At 47.0% G+C, this 14578-nt stretch overlaps 1 protein-coding gene across 2 annotated transcripts in view; it reads left to right on the top strand.

Moving 5' to 3' along the window:
* B4GALT4 (beta-1,4-galactosyltransferase 4) overlaps nt 1-14578 on the top strand; it is a 103057-nt gene that overhangs the window by 61845 nt on the left and 26634 nt on the right. For both annotated transcript variants that reach the window (XM_078848326.1, XM_078848327.1), the window contains 2 exons: nt 787-1019; nt 11002-11189. In XM_078848326.1, the coding sequence (XP_078704452.1) occupies nt 787-1019; nt 11002-11189 (421 nt within the window). The remainder of the gene's footprint in view (nt 1-786; nt 1020-11001; nt 11190-14578) is intronic.

The following is a 14578-nucleotide window of genomic DNA, read 5'->3' as shown; positions in this document are numbered from 1 at the left end:
TGATTTCTGCGTTAGCAGCACAAAGCTTCTGGACCATGTTGTCCTCCTTGTATGCCCATGCTCATGCAAGCTGGTTGGGCGATGCTGACATTTTTTCCTGCCAAAAAAATAGTTTAAAAAAAATTCATTTTTCCTGGGAATTTTTTTCAGTCAAAACTTTGCAACCATCTCTAGTCACAGTTGTGTGATTTCTTCTCCCCCAAGTGAGCTTTCTCTATGTCAGCAGAGGCTATGATGAAAGATCAGCACAGCGGCCACTGAAAAGGTCTAATTTGGACATGGGAATGTTGGATTAGTAAGAGGCATTTTCTGACCCTAAAATGTTTACATCCTTCAGTGTCCATGGTTAAAGCCATGATGATTTCCTGCACTTCTACTCTCACATCTCTCTCCACTCTCTCTCCTCTTGAAGCCCATATTGAAACAATGACTATCCTTCTGATTGAGTGGGACTCCTTTTATACATCATTGACATTGCTTCTTCAAGTGAATAAATGCTAAGCAACTCCAAGTATCTACTCCCTCCAGGACCCATGTAATGCCTTTACAGCACTCTCCATTCCATTTGATCTGGGAAGCAAGATAAATTAGAATTTGAGATTGAACCCAAGCTTCTCATGCTGTTGTATGGACTGTGTTGTAAAGGAGGTCAGACAAGATCATCAGAGTGGCCCCTTCTGGTCTCGGAATCTATAAATGCTGGAGTGCAGAGTCACTCCCATGAAGGCACTTAGCTAGCCTGAAACCAGAAATGAATTAAGAATGCTTCCTGTACTTCTCCTGCAGAGGGCCCCAGCAAGCTCAAGTTCAAAGCATCTCTCACATTCGAAGAGGTACGGAAGGAGAATCCTCAGGTGGCAAAAGGCCGGCATCGCCCTGCAGAGTGCTCAGCACTGCAACGAGTGGCCATCCTGATCCCACACCGCAATCGAGAGAAGCACCTGTTGTACCTGCTGGAGCACCTCCACCCATTCCTACAGAGACAGCAACTGGACTATGGTATCTATGTCATCCACCAGGTGAGGTAATCATGAAGGCAAGAGAACTGCTTGCCTGGGGGGGGGGGGGGGGGGGTAGGAGATTAATTAACTCCTGTGCATCCCAAACTCTTCTGCCCTGCGGATATTTCTCCTGGCTTTGTGATGGTGCCTCAGGGCTGGCTGTCTCCTTTATTGGCTAGAGGACAATGGCATTCCTTTTGTTCAGTGATCCTGTCTGAATTAGAGAAGCTCTTTAAAAATGTCCCACCTTCCCTAACACCAATTCAGTTCTGTCTGTGTTAACAGTGCTGCGAGCAAACTGGCTGGTAGCTGCCTCTTGTGCTTTACGCAGGATGCCATCCAGCCTGCTCAGAACAAGTCTAATTATTATAGTGCTAACATGGATTTGGCAGCCCTTCTGCATTGGGGCTCACACTGGTGCTAGTACTGGGGAATCTGGACTATTGTTGATAAAGATGGGAATCTTTTTAGAAAATGTCCTTGATGTAGCTAGAGCCTTCAAAATCATACATAGAAAGCCCTTGCCAGCCTGAAGAAACTATGAAATGTATTGTAGCTTAGTTAAAAGAAACTAACCAATTTATTTGAGCATAAGCTTTCATGAGCTACAGCTCAAATAAATTGGTTAGTCTCTAAGGTGCCACAAGTCCTCCTTTTCTTTTTGCGAATACAGACTAACACAGCTGCTACGCTGAAACCTGTAGCTTAGTTAGCATTTCCGACCTAGGCCTTGAGGTGACCATCCTAATATTTGTTACTGAGAAAATTAACTTACCCAGCATGTTAAACTTAGACAAACTGGATGAAACGTTCTCAGCCCCAAAATTTTGGGGGTGTTCAGATCAAGGATCTTGGTTCATGGGTCTCTTCCACCCCTTCAGATAGTTTATTGATAGTGACAATCATTATTCACATCATAGTACTTGTGTATGAATTCCTGTTGTCTGGAATAAAACACTAAATAAGAGCTCTTTGGCATACAGATACGCTTTGAGTAGCAAAGATGAATGGAATGTGAAGTCCTGACAGTATGTTTGATACCTTCGAGATTCTGTTCACATTCAGTGGCTTTGCGCTAAATTAATTGCTAATTTTGTAGACCATTTTAACTCTTGCTTGGGTTTCTTTCATACCCAACATTGGTACTGTGGTCAGGTGAGCTTGAAGCATCAGTCTGCTCTGGGAGTGGAAGCCAGCAAATGCTTTTCTCGTAACCCAGTCTCAGGGCTTTCTGTTTTTAAACTTCCATTCACATATCTGCTCTACTTTGATTCATTCTTCAGATAGCAGGAAACAAATTTAATGCAAAACTCCTCACCCTGTCCTGTTTAAATAACCTCACAATTGTGTCATAAACCAACAAGAGGCAGGAAATTCTGAATGAAGGCCTATTTCTAGCTCTAAATCATCTAAGAACAGGAGCAGCAGTGATTGGCAGGATCTGCTTTTACTTGGAATATCCTGGGTTTTTTGTTTTTTTCATTGCTCTGAATCGGAGTTTTACAGGTTGGCTGAAGAGGGGGATGTCCTTCCTTTACTTCTTTAGGATGTATTAAAGAAGGCCCCAAAGCTCCGTCTGTCTAATCTATCACCAGTGCCAAGTCTTGTTTTCCCTGTTTTGCTGGAGGGTCTTTCTTTTGAAGACCCAGAGATGTGGACTGGGACTCTCCCATATCCTTTATTGTTAGGGGGTAGTGATGGATAGGCACACTCAAAACCAGAATGTGTAAACACAGAGAAGGGATTTTGAAGATCAGCTGTCACTTGCTCTTGTTAACGGTGAGGTCATAACCTTATTAGTTGTCCACACTGTGTTCCAGAAAAAGCAGGGTGGACCACACCTGACTTTTTAATACTAAACATGCGGAGACTGCCTCTTGGGTGATGGGGGAAAGAATCATAGACTATCAGGGTTGCAGGAGGTCATCTAGTCCAACCCCCTGCTCAAAGCAGGACTAATCCCCAATTTTTGCCCCAGATCCCAAATGGCACCCTCAAAGATTGAACTCACAACCCTGGGTTTAGCAGGCCAATGCTCAAACCTCTGAGTTATCCCTTCCCCCAAAGGGCCTTTTAAGTCTTCTCCATTGATCATGAAAAGGGCACCAAGCCAATTCTTTTCCCTCTGCAGGTCACCTTTACATTATTTTTAAAATATCATGTTTTTTTTTTTTAAGGGTGCTGGTGAAAGCCCTAAAGAACAAATCTTTCCTTTGTTCACAAAGTAGGTGCTGCACTGTTTGCCGCAATGTATTCGTTCCCCAGTGTGCCTTAAACTTGCCTATAGGGGGAGAGAGGGGAGTTTAATCTCCATGGATTATTCAGTCCTTGGGTTTAGGCTGAAACTGGCAACAAGAGGGCCAGTTAGAGCCAATGGTAATTGTGATGTGGCTTGCTGCATGTAGGAACTGGACTAGGATGACCTGATCAGTGACACCAAACAGCCTTCAGATGTTAGACTCTTTGTAACTACCAGCCTAGGCTGAATTTGACCTAATATGTAAATGAAAGGCTCCATATTCATACTCAACCTGTATGCATGCCTGCTCTTCCCCCAGGCTTACCATCCCCTGGATGTGAGAAGGAACAACTTTTTCAGACTCCTTCGCAGAGCACTTCTCTGTCTCCCTGGATGGATCCTGAAAGGACCCCCTCTTATTCCTCTGAGAAGGGCTTTTAAACTCTTAGGGCATGGCTACACTTGCAGATGTAGAATGCTGTGAGTTAAACCCGCTTTCATACAACTGAGTAGGGAAAGCGCTGCAGTCTGTCCACACTGACAGCTGCAAGCGCACTGGCATGGCCACATTTGTGGCACTTGCAGCGGCGTTGGGAGCGGTGCATTATGGGCAGCTATCCCACAGAGCACCTCTTCCCATTCTGGCGCTGTGGCTTGTGGGAACGAGGCGGGGAGTGTGGGGCATTCTGGGTCCTGTCCCAATGCCCCGTAATACATTGGTTCGCATCCCAGCATTCCCTTTGCTTCCGTCCACATTTGGCTCCATCTTTCAACGTTTTTTGTACTGCGTGCTCTGTCTTCCCTTTCGGTCTGCGGGAATGGAGCCCGAACTGCTGAGGAGTATGCTGATGAGTCTCGCCAGCACGTCACGTTTGGCAGTTGAGTTATTCCTTATGATCCGAAGTGACAGTGAGGGCTCGACGATGATATCGACTCAAGTAACGCATATGACATGAGTTTGCTTGTGGCATTCACGGACATGCTCACCACCACAGAATGCCCTTTTGGGCTCGGGAAACAGGCACTGAGTGGTGGGATCACATTGTCTTGCAAGTCTGGGATGACGAGCAGTGGCTGCAGAACTTTCGGAGGAGAAAAGCCACTTTCATGGGACTGTGTGATGAGCTCGCCCCCACCCTGTGGAACAAGGACACGATATTGAGAGCCGCCCTGATGGTGGAGAAGCAGGTGGCTATTGCCATCTGGAAGCCAGCAACTCCAGATAGCTACCGATCGGTTGCTAACCAGTTTGGAGTGGGGAAGTCGACCGCTGGACTCGTGTTGATGCAAGTTGGCAGGGCCATCAATCGCATCCTGCTCGGAAGAACCACGACTCTGGGTAATGTGCAGGACATTGTGGATGGTTTGCACAAATGGGTTTCCCTAACTGTGGAGGGGCAATAGATGGCACGCACGTTCCAATTCTGGCATCAGCCCACCTAGCCTCCAAGTACATTAATCGGAAGGGGTATTTCTCTATGGTTCTCCAGGCGCTTGTGGATCACCGTGGGTGTTTCATTGACATTAATGCATGCGAGCCCAGAAAGGTGCATGACGCACGCATCTTTTGGAACACTGCCCTGTTCAGGAAGCTGCAGGCGGGGACTTTTATCCCAGAGCAGAAGATCACCATAGGGGAAGTCGAAATGCCCATTGTGATCCTTGGAGATCCCGCTTACCCTTTAATGCCGTGGCTCATGAAACTCTACACAGGGAGCCTTGACAGCAGCAAGGAGCGGTTCAACAACAGGCTGAGCTGGTGCAGAATGACTGTGGAGTGTGCATTTGGCCGTTTAAAGGGCCGCTGGTGCTCTCTGATGGGAAGCTGGACCTGGCTGAAAACAACATCCCTCCGGTTATATCCGTGTGCTGTACCCTCCATAACATTTGTGAAGGGATGGATGAAAGATTCACTCAGGCATGGAACTCAGAGTTTCAACACCTGGAGGCTGAATTTGCACAGTCAGAGAGCAGGGCTATTAGAGGGGCCCGGCGTGGGGCTGCAAGGATTAGGGATGCCTTGAGGGAGCAATTTGAGACTGAAAGCCACCAATAATGTCTGGTGCCCTGCATGGGAATGAATTGCAGTGGTTCCAATGTTAGTAGGAATCTGTGTTTGCTAAGCTGACTTGCAGTGCCTGTTTCTTTCCTGGGCTAAGGTATCTTTTACTTTATGCAATAATAAAGAATGTTTTCAAAGCCAAAAAATCCATTTATTGAAAAGAAAATTCATTTATTGAAAAGAAACACAACTGCTTGGGAAACAGAAAGAGCAAGAGGGTGGGGTAGGGAACGGTACAATCACAGATTTGGGTGTGTCCTGTTATCATACTCAGCCTTCCTGTCTGGAGTGCTGTGCAATGAGTGCTGCACTTCAGGATGGCTATAATTCAGGATGGGGGTTGAGTGCAGAGGGTAAGAGTCGTAGTTTTCAGGGCTGGGTGGTGAAGCTACAGGTATTGGAGGCAGCTACTGGCGGTAAGAACCCGGATGCTGGGGAAAGTGGGTTGGAGGTGACATGGGGGCACAAGGGAAAGAGTTTTGGGACAAGGGCTGCGGCAGGAAGGCCGGCTTGGTAGTGCTCCGCCTGTATGGCTACGAGTGCCTGGATGGAGTCCACTTGGCGCTCCATGATGCTTATCAGCCGATCCGTGCTTTGCTGCCGGAGCACCGCGCTTTTGTGCCAGCACACCTCATTCTGCTGGCGGATCCTCCTTTCACTGTCCCGTCACTCTTGCACTTTTCGATTTTCATTATTTGAATGCTGCTTTACTTCATGCAACATCTTCCTTGCTTCTGCGTGGCCTCTTTCTGATTCTTTGGAGTCTTTCGGCTGGTGATAACACAGATGGCTGAGATCTCAAGGTTGCATCTGTAAAGGCAAAATGCAACACTTAACAGAGGCAGCATTGTTCACACCAGATAGAGCAATCATTCCCCCACTTAAGGGCAAGCACAGTCTACACAATAGCATAATTTGTCCATCCCAAAGCGAGCGCACATAACCCACAGGAGCCCCAAAATGGTGAGTAAGCACAGGGTCAAGTGTGATTGATCGTTTCACGGCTGTATTGTCCTCTGAGTTTCTGTGCCCTGGGGAGAGCCAACAGCATCAGGGGGCCCCTATACTGAACACTGTCCCCACATTTTCCACATGAGTTGTCCTGGAAGATATCTCACTGCTGAGGGTGACCTGGGAAGCAAGGGAGGGTCTTCTACTGCAATGCGGCTTCCACCCTGGCCCATATGCAGCTTGCCTGTGTGCAGCAATGGTCCCCCCGCCCCTCACGGCACAGTGGCGCGGACATGTTAGCCTGACTGGGACAAGGACCACAGTGGCTCTCCTGAGAAACCTGCGCAAGCGCATTGCCCAAGTTCTGGAGGAGACCTTTGACGAGATCACCGAGGCCGATTACCGCGATGTGATAGAGCACATCAATGCCCTACTCCGCATCTCGGCATGCCTGCAGCCCTAACCCTCCTCACCCCAAGAGCCCGTACCGAATAACCTCCTTCCCAAAATAAAAGCCGCTTACCGGGAACCTCCTCTGGTATTTGTCCTTCCCCAAGCACCGGCTGCCGCCACTGGCGACCTTCCTCCTGGCTTGAGAGCAGCTCCTGGCTGCATGCATCTAGGGATTCCGGGATGTCTTCCTCCTCCTCAGCACCCGCACTCCCACTTTTCTCCTCCTTCTACTCCTGCCTTGTTGAACTGAGCTCTGAAGAGTCCATGGCGGTACTCGGAGTGGAGGTGGGGTTGCCCCCAAGTATCGCGTCCAGCTCTTTGTAAAAACGGCAGGTTGCAGGGGCAGCACTGGAGTGGCTGTTTGCCTCCTGCGCTTTGCGGTAGGCATTCTGCAGCTTCTTCAATTTAATCCTGCCCTGCAGTGCGTCCCGGTCATGGCCCATTTCCATCATATCCCTTGATATCTGCCTGAAGGTATTGTAATTCCTACGGTTGGAGCACAGGTGGGACTGGACCCCTTCCTCCCCCCAAACACCTCGCCATTGCTCCATACTGGGGCTTGCCTGGCGCGTGGAGGCATGGTCACCTGGAAAGATTCCTTGAGAGCACTCCACACCTGGCTAAGCAAACAGGAAGGTGATTTTAAAAATTCCCAGAGAATTTAAATGGCGGGTTTGATGGTTGGTCACCTGAGGGCAGGGCAGTAGAGTTCAAAGTGATGAGCAGAGTGGCTAGCAGAGGCATTGTGGGACACTTCTGGAGGCTGATCAGAGTGCTCTATAGGACCAGTGCATCCACTCTGGCGCCACGGCGCTCCAGTAAGGGTGCAGCAAACGTTATTCCACTCGCTGAGGGGGAGTACCAGCAGCGCTGTAGCCACAGAGTCAGAGCGCTCTACGTGCCTTGCTAGAGCACCCGGGGCTCCTTTATTGCACTGTAACTCGCAAGTAGAGCCAAGCCCTGAGTGTTTTGATCTTCAGGCTCCCAGCTTTGGCAAAACAACTCTGACACTTCAACCTGGAGACAGGATCCTAGAAGCTAACAGCTTGCCCCATTGTCTTCCAAGTATGCACTTGTGGCTGCTTATCTAGGTTTATTGCATTGCTTTCCTGTTTGTCCTCCCTTCAGATCTGCATTAAGTTAGATCAGTACAGTCTTATAGGAAATTCTATTAACTCACCATAGTTACACAATAAATGTACCTCCCTGATCAGGTCACTTAAATATTCATATAATTATTGCACATCAGTAGTCCTAGATTAATACATTGCAGCTCATTGTCTGTCACAACTGAATCCTATGTGTGTGTGTGTGCTGCTGTGTCTGCAGGAAATATATTTTAGCCTAGGGTTAAGTCCAATGGCAACTGATAAAACAATATTGATCCTAATTTTTTAGCGATGGTTTTATAAAAATAAACATTTGTTATACTTATAAGAAGCACACGGGATCTTTATAAGGGAGAAGGCAGCATGCCGCATTTATTGAGAATACAACAGTTAGCATATGCTTTTCATTCACACACACAGTCCTGCCAGTCGATGTTTAGAGTTACGAGACCAGAGTCTGGATCAATCTAGTAGCCAGCCAGATTGGTCGCAGAGGGGAGCAGGGCTCTGTCTGTCGCGATCCGATGCTCCTGGAGTGTGACAAGATGAACCCAAAGTCCCATGGCCAAGCACCCTGTTCTTATAGTCTTTTTTCTCTGTTGAAGTCTATGGATTTTGCTGTGTCAGTTTGTGACCGGTTACTTCTTAATTGGTGTATCTTTTGATGTAAACTTTCCAATACACCACCGAGAGGGTCATCCTGTCCTGATTCCGATGTAATCAATTGTCCTGCCTTTAGGGGTGCCAGCCTTCACCTCAGGGTCGTCAATTTGCTCTTCCTTCATTATGGATGTGCGTTGATGATTTTGTGGTGTCATTAAGACTCTTTACTCCTTCTTCCTTGACCATCTGGCTATAACAATGGCCTTCACACCTTATCTTTTCCTGATGCATACATTCCTCATACACAAACAGTCTTTTTACAGAGACCTTTGAGAATACGAACAGTGTCTGTTTATTTTGACAGGTTTCAGAGTAACAGCCGTGTTAGTCTGTATTCGCAAAAAGAAAAGGAGGACTTGTGGCACCTTAGAGACTAACCAATTTATTAGAGCATAAGCTTTCGTGAGCTACAGCTCACTTCTTCATTTCCAGCACAAACATTCATAAACCAGTCGGAGAACACTTCAATCTCTCTGGTCACGCGATCACAGACATGAAGGTCGCTATCTTAAAACAAAAAAACTTCAAATCCAGACTCCAGCGAGAAACTGCTGAATTGGAATTCATTTGCAAATTGGATACTATTAATTTAGGCTTAAATAGAGACTTGGAGTGGCTAAGTCATTATGCAAGGTAGCCTGTTTCCTTTTGTTTTTTCCTACCCCCCCCCCAGATGTTCTGGTTTAACTTGGATTTTAACTTGAAGAGTGGTCAGTTTGGATGAGCTATTACCAGCAGGAGAGTGAGTTTGTGTGTGTATGGGGGTGGGGGGGATGTGAGAACCTGGATTTATGCAGGAAATAGCCCAGCTTAATTGTCATGCACATTGTGTAAAGAGTTATCACTTTGGATGGGCTATCACCAGCAGGAGAGTGAATTTGTGTGGGGGGGTGGAGGGTGAGAAAACCTGGATTTGTGCTGGAAATCACTTTAGATAAGCTATTACCAGCAGGACAGTGGGGTGGGAATAGGTATTGTTTCATATTCTCTGTGTATATATAAAGCCTGCTGCAGTTTCCACGATATGCATCTGAAGAAGTGAGCTGTAGCTCACGAAAGCTTATGCTCTAATAAATTGGTTAGTCTCTAAGGTGCCACAAGTCCTCCTTTTCTTTTTGTTTATTTTGAATCTTCTTAACATAGACACAGTACAAGATCCTGTCTCTTACTTACTTAACCTTAAAACAAAGAAATGTATATTTATCTAGAGTGCCTAATTTACATATAGGAAACCATAGTAGACATTATAACTTATCCTAAAACAAAAGGGTGACCATAATCAGTCATAAGGATTGTTCTGGTCTGTCCCTGCCTTAACATCAGTACAGATACTGGCAGTCAGATGCATTTCTACCAATGTCCCAGAGGGTCATTCCTTTCTGCTATTCAAATGGGGGAGTGGCTGGTAAAATGAAATCAAGACCTACATTAGTACCTCTTCTCTTATAGTACAATTATAAAATCCTGCTCCTACACATTGATAAAGATGGAAAATAGTCAAGTTCCTTTTTAAAGGGAATGTGAACTGTCATTCTCTTTCTGTTTGCACTGCAGGCCGTTGTTCACACATAGCCACAGGATGTGTTCTGCAGGCTAGCGTGTGGGTGCGTGCGTGCGTGCATTCAAATGCATGCATGCTCATGAGATGGCTGCGTCATTGCTCTAACTGAATTTTGTCACCATCATAGGCTTAAGAAACGACTAACTACAGCTCAAAATTCTTCAGCTACAATTAAAATAAACCTATAGAACAGATCCTTCTGAAAAGGGAAGAGGCACCAAACTATAGCAAAAAGTAAACATGTACAATCCAGTAAAAAATAGAATAGAATAAAATAAAATCCGAAGCCAGGAGTCCCGGTACAGCTCTGTGTATATAAAAGACAGTGTGTGTAGATTGCGAGTAGGGTACCAGACTGTGTGGTAGGAGTACCACATTTTTTCCCTAGCTCTGCACATAATGTGTGACCTTAAGCAAGTCACTAACTTCTATGTGCTTTAGTTTCTCTATATGGAAATAGCAATACTTTCCCTTGTTGTAAAGTGCTCGCAAATCAATGGAGGAAAAGTGCTAAATTTTAGAATAGAGTTATTTTTTATGTTTATGTAACTCATGCTAATAATAACTGCATTTACACTCCGCGCTTCCTAAGCCACATGGTCGTTGCTCTTTCATTACTTTGTCTGATGGAAATTCTAAGGCAAGAAGTGATGGGAGTAGGATAGCATCACACAACTTAGGTTACTTCTGGCAGCTAGATAACATTGTGCCTTGTCTGACTCTGTCTATGGCCATTCATGACAGGTAGGGGATGAAGAAACACCTCACAATATTGGCTGCTTTGTTGCCCAAATATAATGTCAAGGAATAGCTCTTTGTTTGGTGTGAGAACTTGGTACAGTATAAAGGCTGAGAGCCATGAAGGATACTGTAACCTATGCGATTAGGATGGAATCCAGGCAGGTTGCAAATAACCTTTAATGGGTTTGATGTATGCCTTGTTTTCCTTTCCTTATTCACAGGCTGGCAATACCAAGTTTAACCGAGCTAAATTGCTGAATGTAGGATATTTGGAGGCCCTGAAGGAGGAAAACTGGGACTGTTTCATTTTCCATGATGTGGACCTGGTGCCAGAGAATGACTTTAACATGTACATGTGTGACAAACAACCAAAGCACCTTGTAGTTGGCAGGAACAACACTGGGTACAGGTAGGAATGAAAGAGCTTGGAGAACATTTTGACTAGTAATTGCCAGATCGTTGGTAACATTCCCCTTTCTAAAGGACCCTTAGATTGGTGCCATCTCATATGATAGGTGCCCTTCTATAGTGCCTTCCATCCAAGGATCTTTACAAACATAAATGAATCTAGTCTCTCAAATCACCAGTGAGGTAGGTCACTGTGGTTAGCCCTGTTTCTCACATGGGGTAATGGAGGTTCTGAGGGGGCTAAGTGATGTACCACAGGTTATGCATAGACACTGTGGCAGAACCAGGAATTCATTTCAGGTCTCCTGGTCCTGTGATTTTAGCAGGATCATCCTCCCAAAAGTTACTCTAATAAAGTTTCCTCTTCTGTAAGATCTTCATATCAGGCCTACATCTGTAGAAGAGGAAACTGTATTAGAGCAACTTTAGGGAGAATGATCCTGCCTCTCTCATTAGCTGTTTTTACAGCTCATAGCACAGGGGGGTCCTGATGACAGTTGGGCCCTCTAGGTGTTACTGAAACACAAATAATATATCTAGAGTGTGAAATAGGAAATCAAGTCCCACCCGCCTCAAATAAACAAGGCCCTCAAATTTGGCCTGAATACTTAGAGGAGTTTGAGTAGGAATGTTGTAGCCTTTTCTTTGAAGATGTCCTTCCTTTTTTTATGCCATGCCAATACAAATATTAGTGATAAAAGTTGTGCTACTCAAAAGCTGATCTGCAGTGTGTAAAAGTAGAACTCTTCTATACCCTTTATAAAGAGATGTGGGGGAGGGGAGGGGAGGGGCAAGGAGAAGACTTTAATGTGCAGATCCTTACATGAGATAAACAGCCGCTTACCATATCTTTCCCAGACCTGAAGAAGAACTCTGTGGAGCTCCAAAGCTTGTCTCTTTCACGAACAGAAGTTGGTCCAATAAAAGATATTACCTCTCCCATTTTGTCTCCCTTACCACTCAGTCAGTCTAACTCCAGGATTCCAACCAGACTCATAACAGATTTCCGGAAGTACTGTGCCTTGCAAAGAGAATACCAGCCCACTGAACACAGTAGAAGCAAGCACCCCAGTTATTCAAGAGTCAGTTGGATTCCAGAAGAGTAACAATGGAATGACCCTTGAGGCACTTGAATGGCCTCAGATGCCCTAGTTACTGTATCTGTTTTGAGTAATGAATCACAGATGAATTTTTTCTCTTACTAGCGATTTTCTTCCAGTTAATTTTCTAAGCCGCCTTTTGTCCCTGGGAAAGAGCTGTTAGTTTTCATTCACATGACTTAGTGGTTTGAGCCTTGGTTTGGAGGCGGGGGGGAATCCGTCAGAGGGCTAGGTATGTTGTTAAGGCACTGGACTGGTGATCTTGGGTTAATTCTTGGCTCTGCCACACGCTTCCCATGTGAGCTTGGACAAGTCACTTTTTAAAATCTCTGCCTCCTGTACCCATCTTTAAAATTGGGACAGTTCTTCCCTATATCCCAGCAACTTCATTATCGTGTGAGAGAGACTCCGATCCTATGTTCAGGAGAGCCATGTAAGAACCTAGACAGATAGAGCCCTAGTGCCTGGAACCACGTCTTAAAACCCCATCGGGATTGACTCGGCCTTTTGTCCTGCTGAGGTGGCGAAATGAGGCAGTTTACTAGGTGCAGATCTTTCAGACAGGACCCAGGCGCTGACTTTTGTTTTTCCCAGGAGGTGCACCACCCTTGGTTGGCTTCTTCCCTGGAGGCCCTGCCCTTGCTCCGCCTCTTCCTGCCCCTGGTCCGCCGCTCCCCCGATGCTCCTCTCCGCTCCCCTCCCATAGGCGTAGTTTGACTGCTGTTTTGTGGGGAGGGAGCAGGAGTGTGCCCATGCATGCACACAGGTGCACACTGAAGCCAGTTTCTTTGGCTCACTGCGTCTCTCCCCCTGCCTGGAGTGGTACCGGGGGTGGTGGTGGTGGGGGAATGAATTGGCTTAACAGGGGAGCCCCAGCTGCTGCTGGCAGCCAGTTCGGTGCCAGCTGTGGCCGCAATGTCACTGCTCTAGTGCTGCTGCAGCCACCTCCCTGCTGGGGCTGTTGGTGCTGCCGAGCCGATGCCACATGCTGGGCTCCTGCTTCCTCCCCATCCATTCCCGTAACCCCTCCTCTTCCCTCTCCCCTCCCCCTTCCTCTCCCCACTGTCCCCTGCCCCATCTCCTTCTCTTTCCCTGCCCACTGTCTATTCTCCCCCCCCACCCCCGCACATACCGTTGTATGGTAAACAGGCGGGCATTAGGACCCAGGAGGCAGCAGCCCGGAGCACTGGAGAACAGCTGCTCTGTCCTGCCCGCTCTGCTCTGCCTGAGCCAAAACATGCCGGGCAGGGTGGGTAGAAGGGGGAGGCCTGCCCTGCGGGCCAAGCAGAGCAAGCCTGCTCTACAGCTCAGTGCTCACAGAAATCGGGGTGAAGGGGGGAGAAGTGGCACATGACCCCATGTAACACCCCCCCACACACACACACACCTCACCTCTGTTTGAGGGGAAAGTGCCTCCCTGCACTCCCCCAAACTGTGCCTGTGCCCTCTCCCCTGAGCACCTTCTGCTGGCTGCTCACTCCTTTCTGTCCCTCCTGCCTTAAGGGCGAGTGATGGGGGTGGAGAGGAGCAAGCGGTGGAGGCTTCGGGGAAGAGGTGAGGCAGGGGCATGAAGAGGCACCACGTGGGCGGGGCCACAGGGGAAGAGCCAGAGTGGAGGCAGGGCTTCAGTGCAGAGCACGGGCGGGGCCACTGTCCATGGGTGCTGAACATATCCTATTTTTTTTTTCCTAAGTACTTAAGCCCCAGAGCACCCACAGAGTTGGTGCCTGTGAAACAGGACCTTAAAATGCAAGGGCCTATCTGTTGTACATAGACACTTTTATAGGGCATTTTTTGTAAAAGGAGGGATTTGCCCTAGTGGCTTTGTAGAAAATCTCCTCTCATCTCCTGTTGCTATGTGGTGACTGTCTACTTGGCTGCTGCACTCACCCCAGAGTGGCTACATTTCGGTAGTTCTGTATTTGTATAGTTTGCAATTTGATCTTTGATTCTTTGGAACAGTAAGAACCTTTTCTCCTCAGACTTACAATATTGAATCCCAGAAGTTGAGGATGGAAAACCTTTCTAGCTCCCTGGGGCCAGAACACAGTTGTTGCTACTGTATATTTTCTAGTGTGTTTTTTTTTCCCAGTCTAGTTTTAACAGTCCCAGGTGAGAGGCTTCCACCTCTTCCCCTAAGAAAGAACGCCTCTGAGGTTGCTGGAACACTAATACACGCACAACTGGGTCATTAGGTGGAGTCTATCACTCCTTTCCTATTGCTTTGTTAAAAGCCCATTCACAAAACTCAAAAGAGATTGGCTTTTCCTGTTGTAATAAGCTGTTTTCA

The sequence above is a fragment of the Lepidochelys kempii genome, chromosome 1 (assembly GCF_965140285.1).
Source record: "Lepidochelys kempii isolate rLepKem1 chromosome 1, rLepKem1.hap1, whole genome shotgun sequence".
NCBI lineage: Eukaryota > Metazoa > Chordata > Testudines > Cheloniidae > Lepidochelys > Lepidochelys kempii.
Note: the sequence above shows the minus strand (reverse complement) of the source record. Positions and strands in the feature narration are given on the sequence as shown.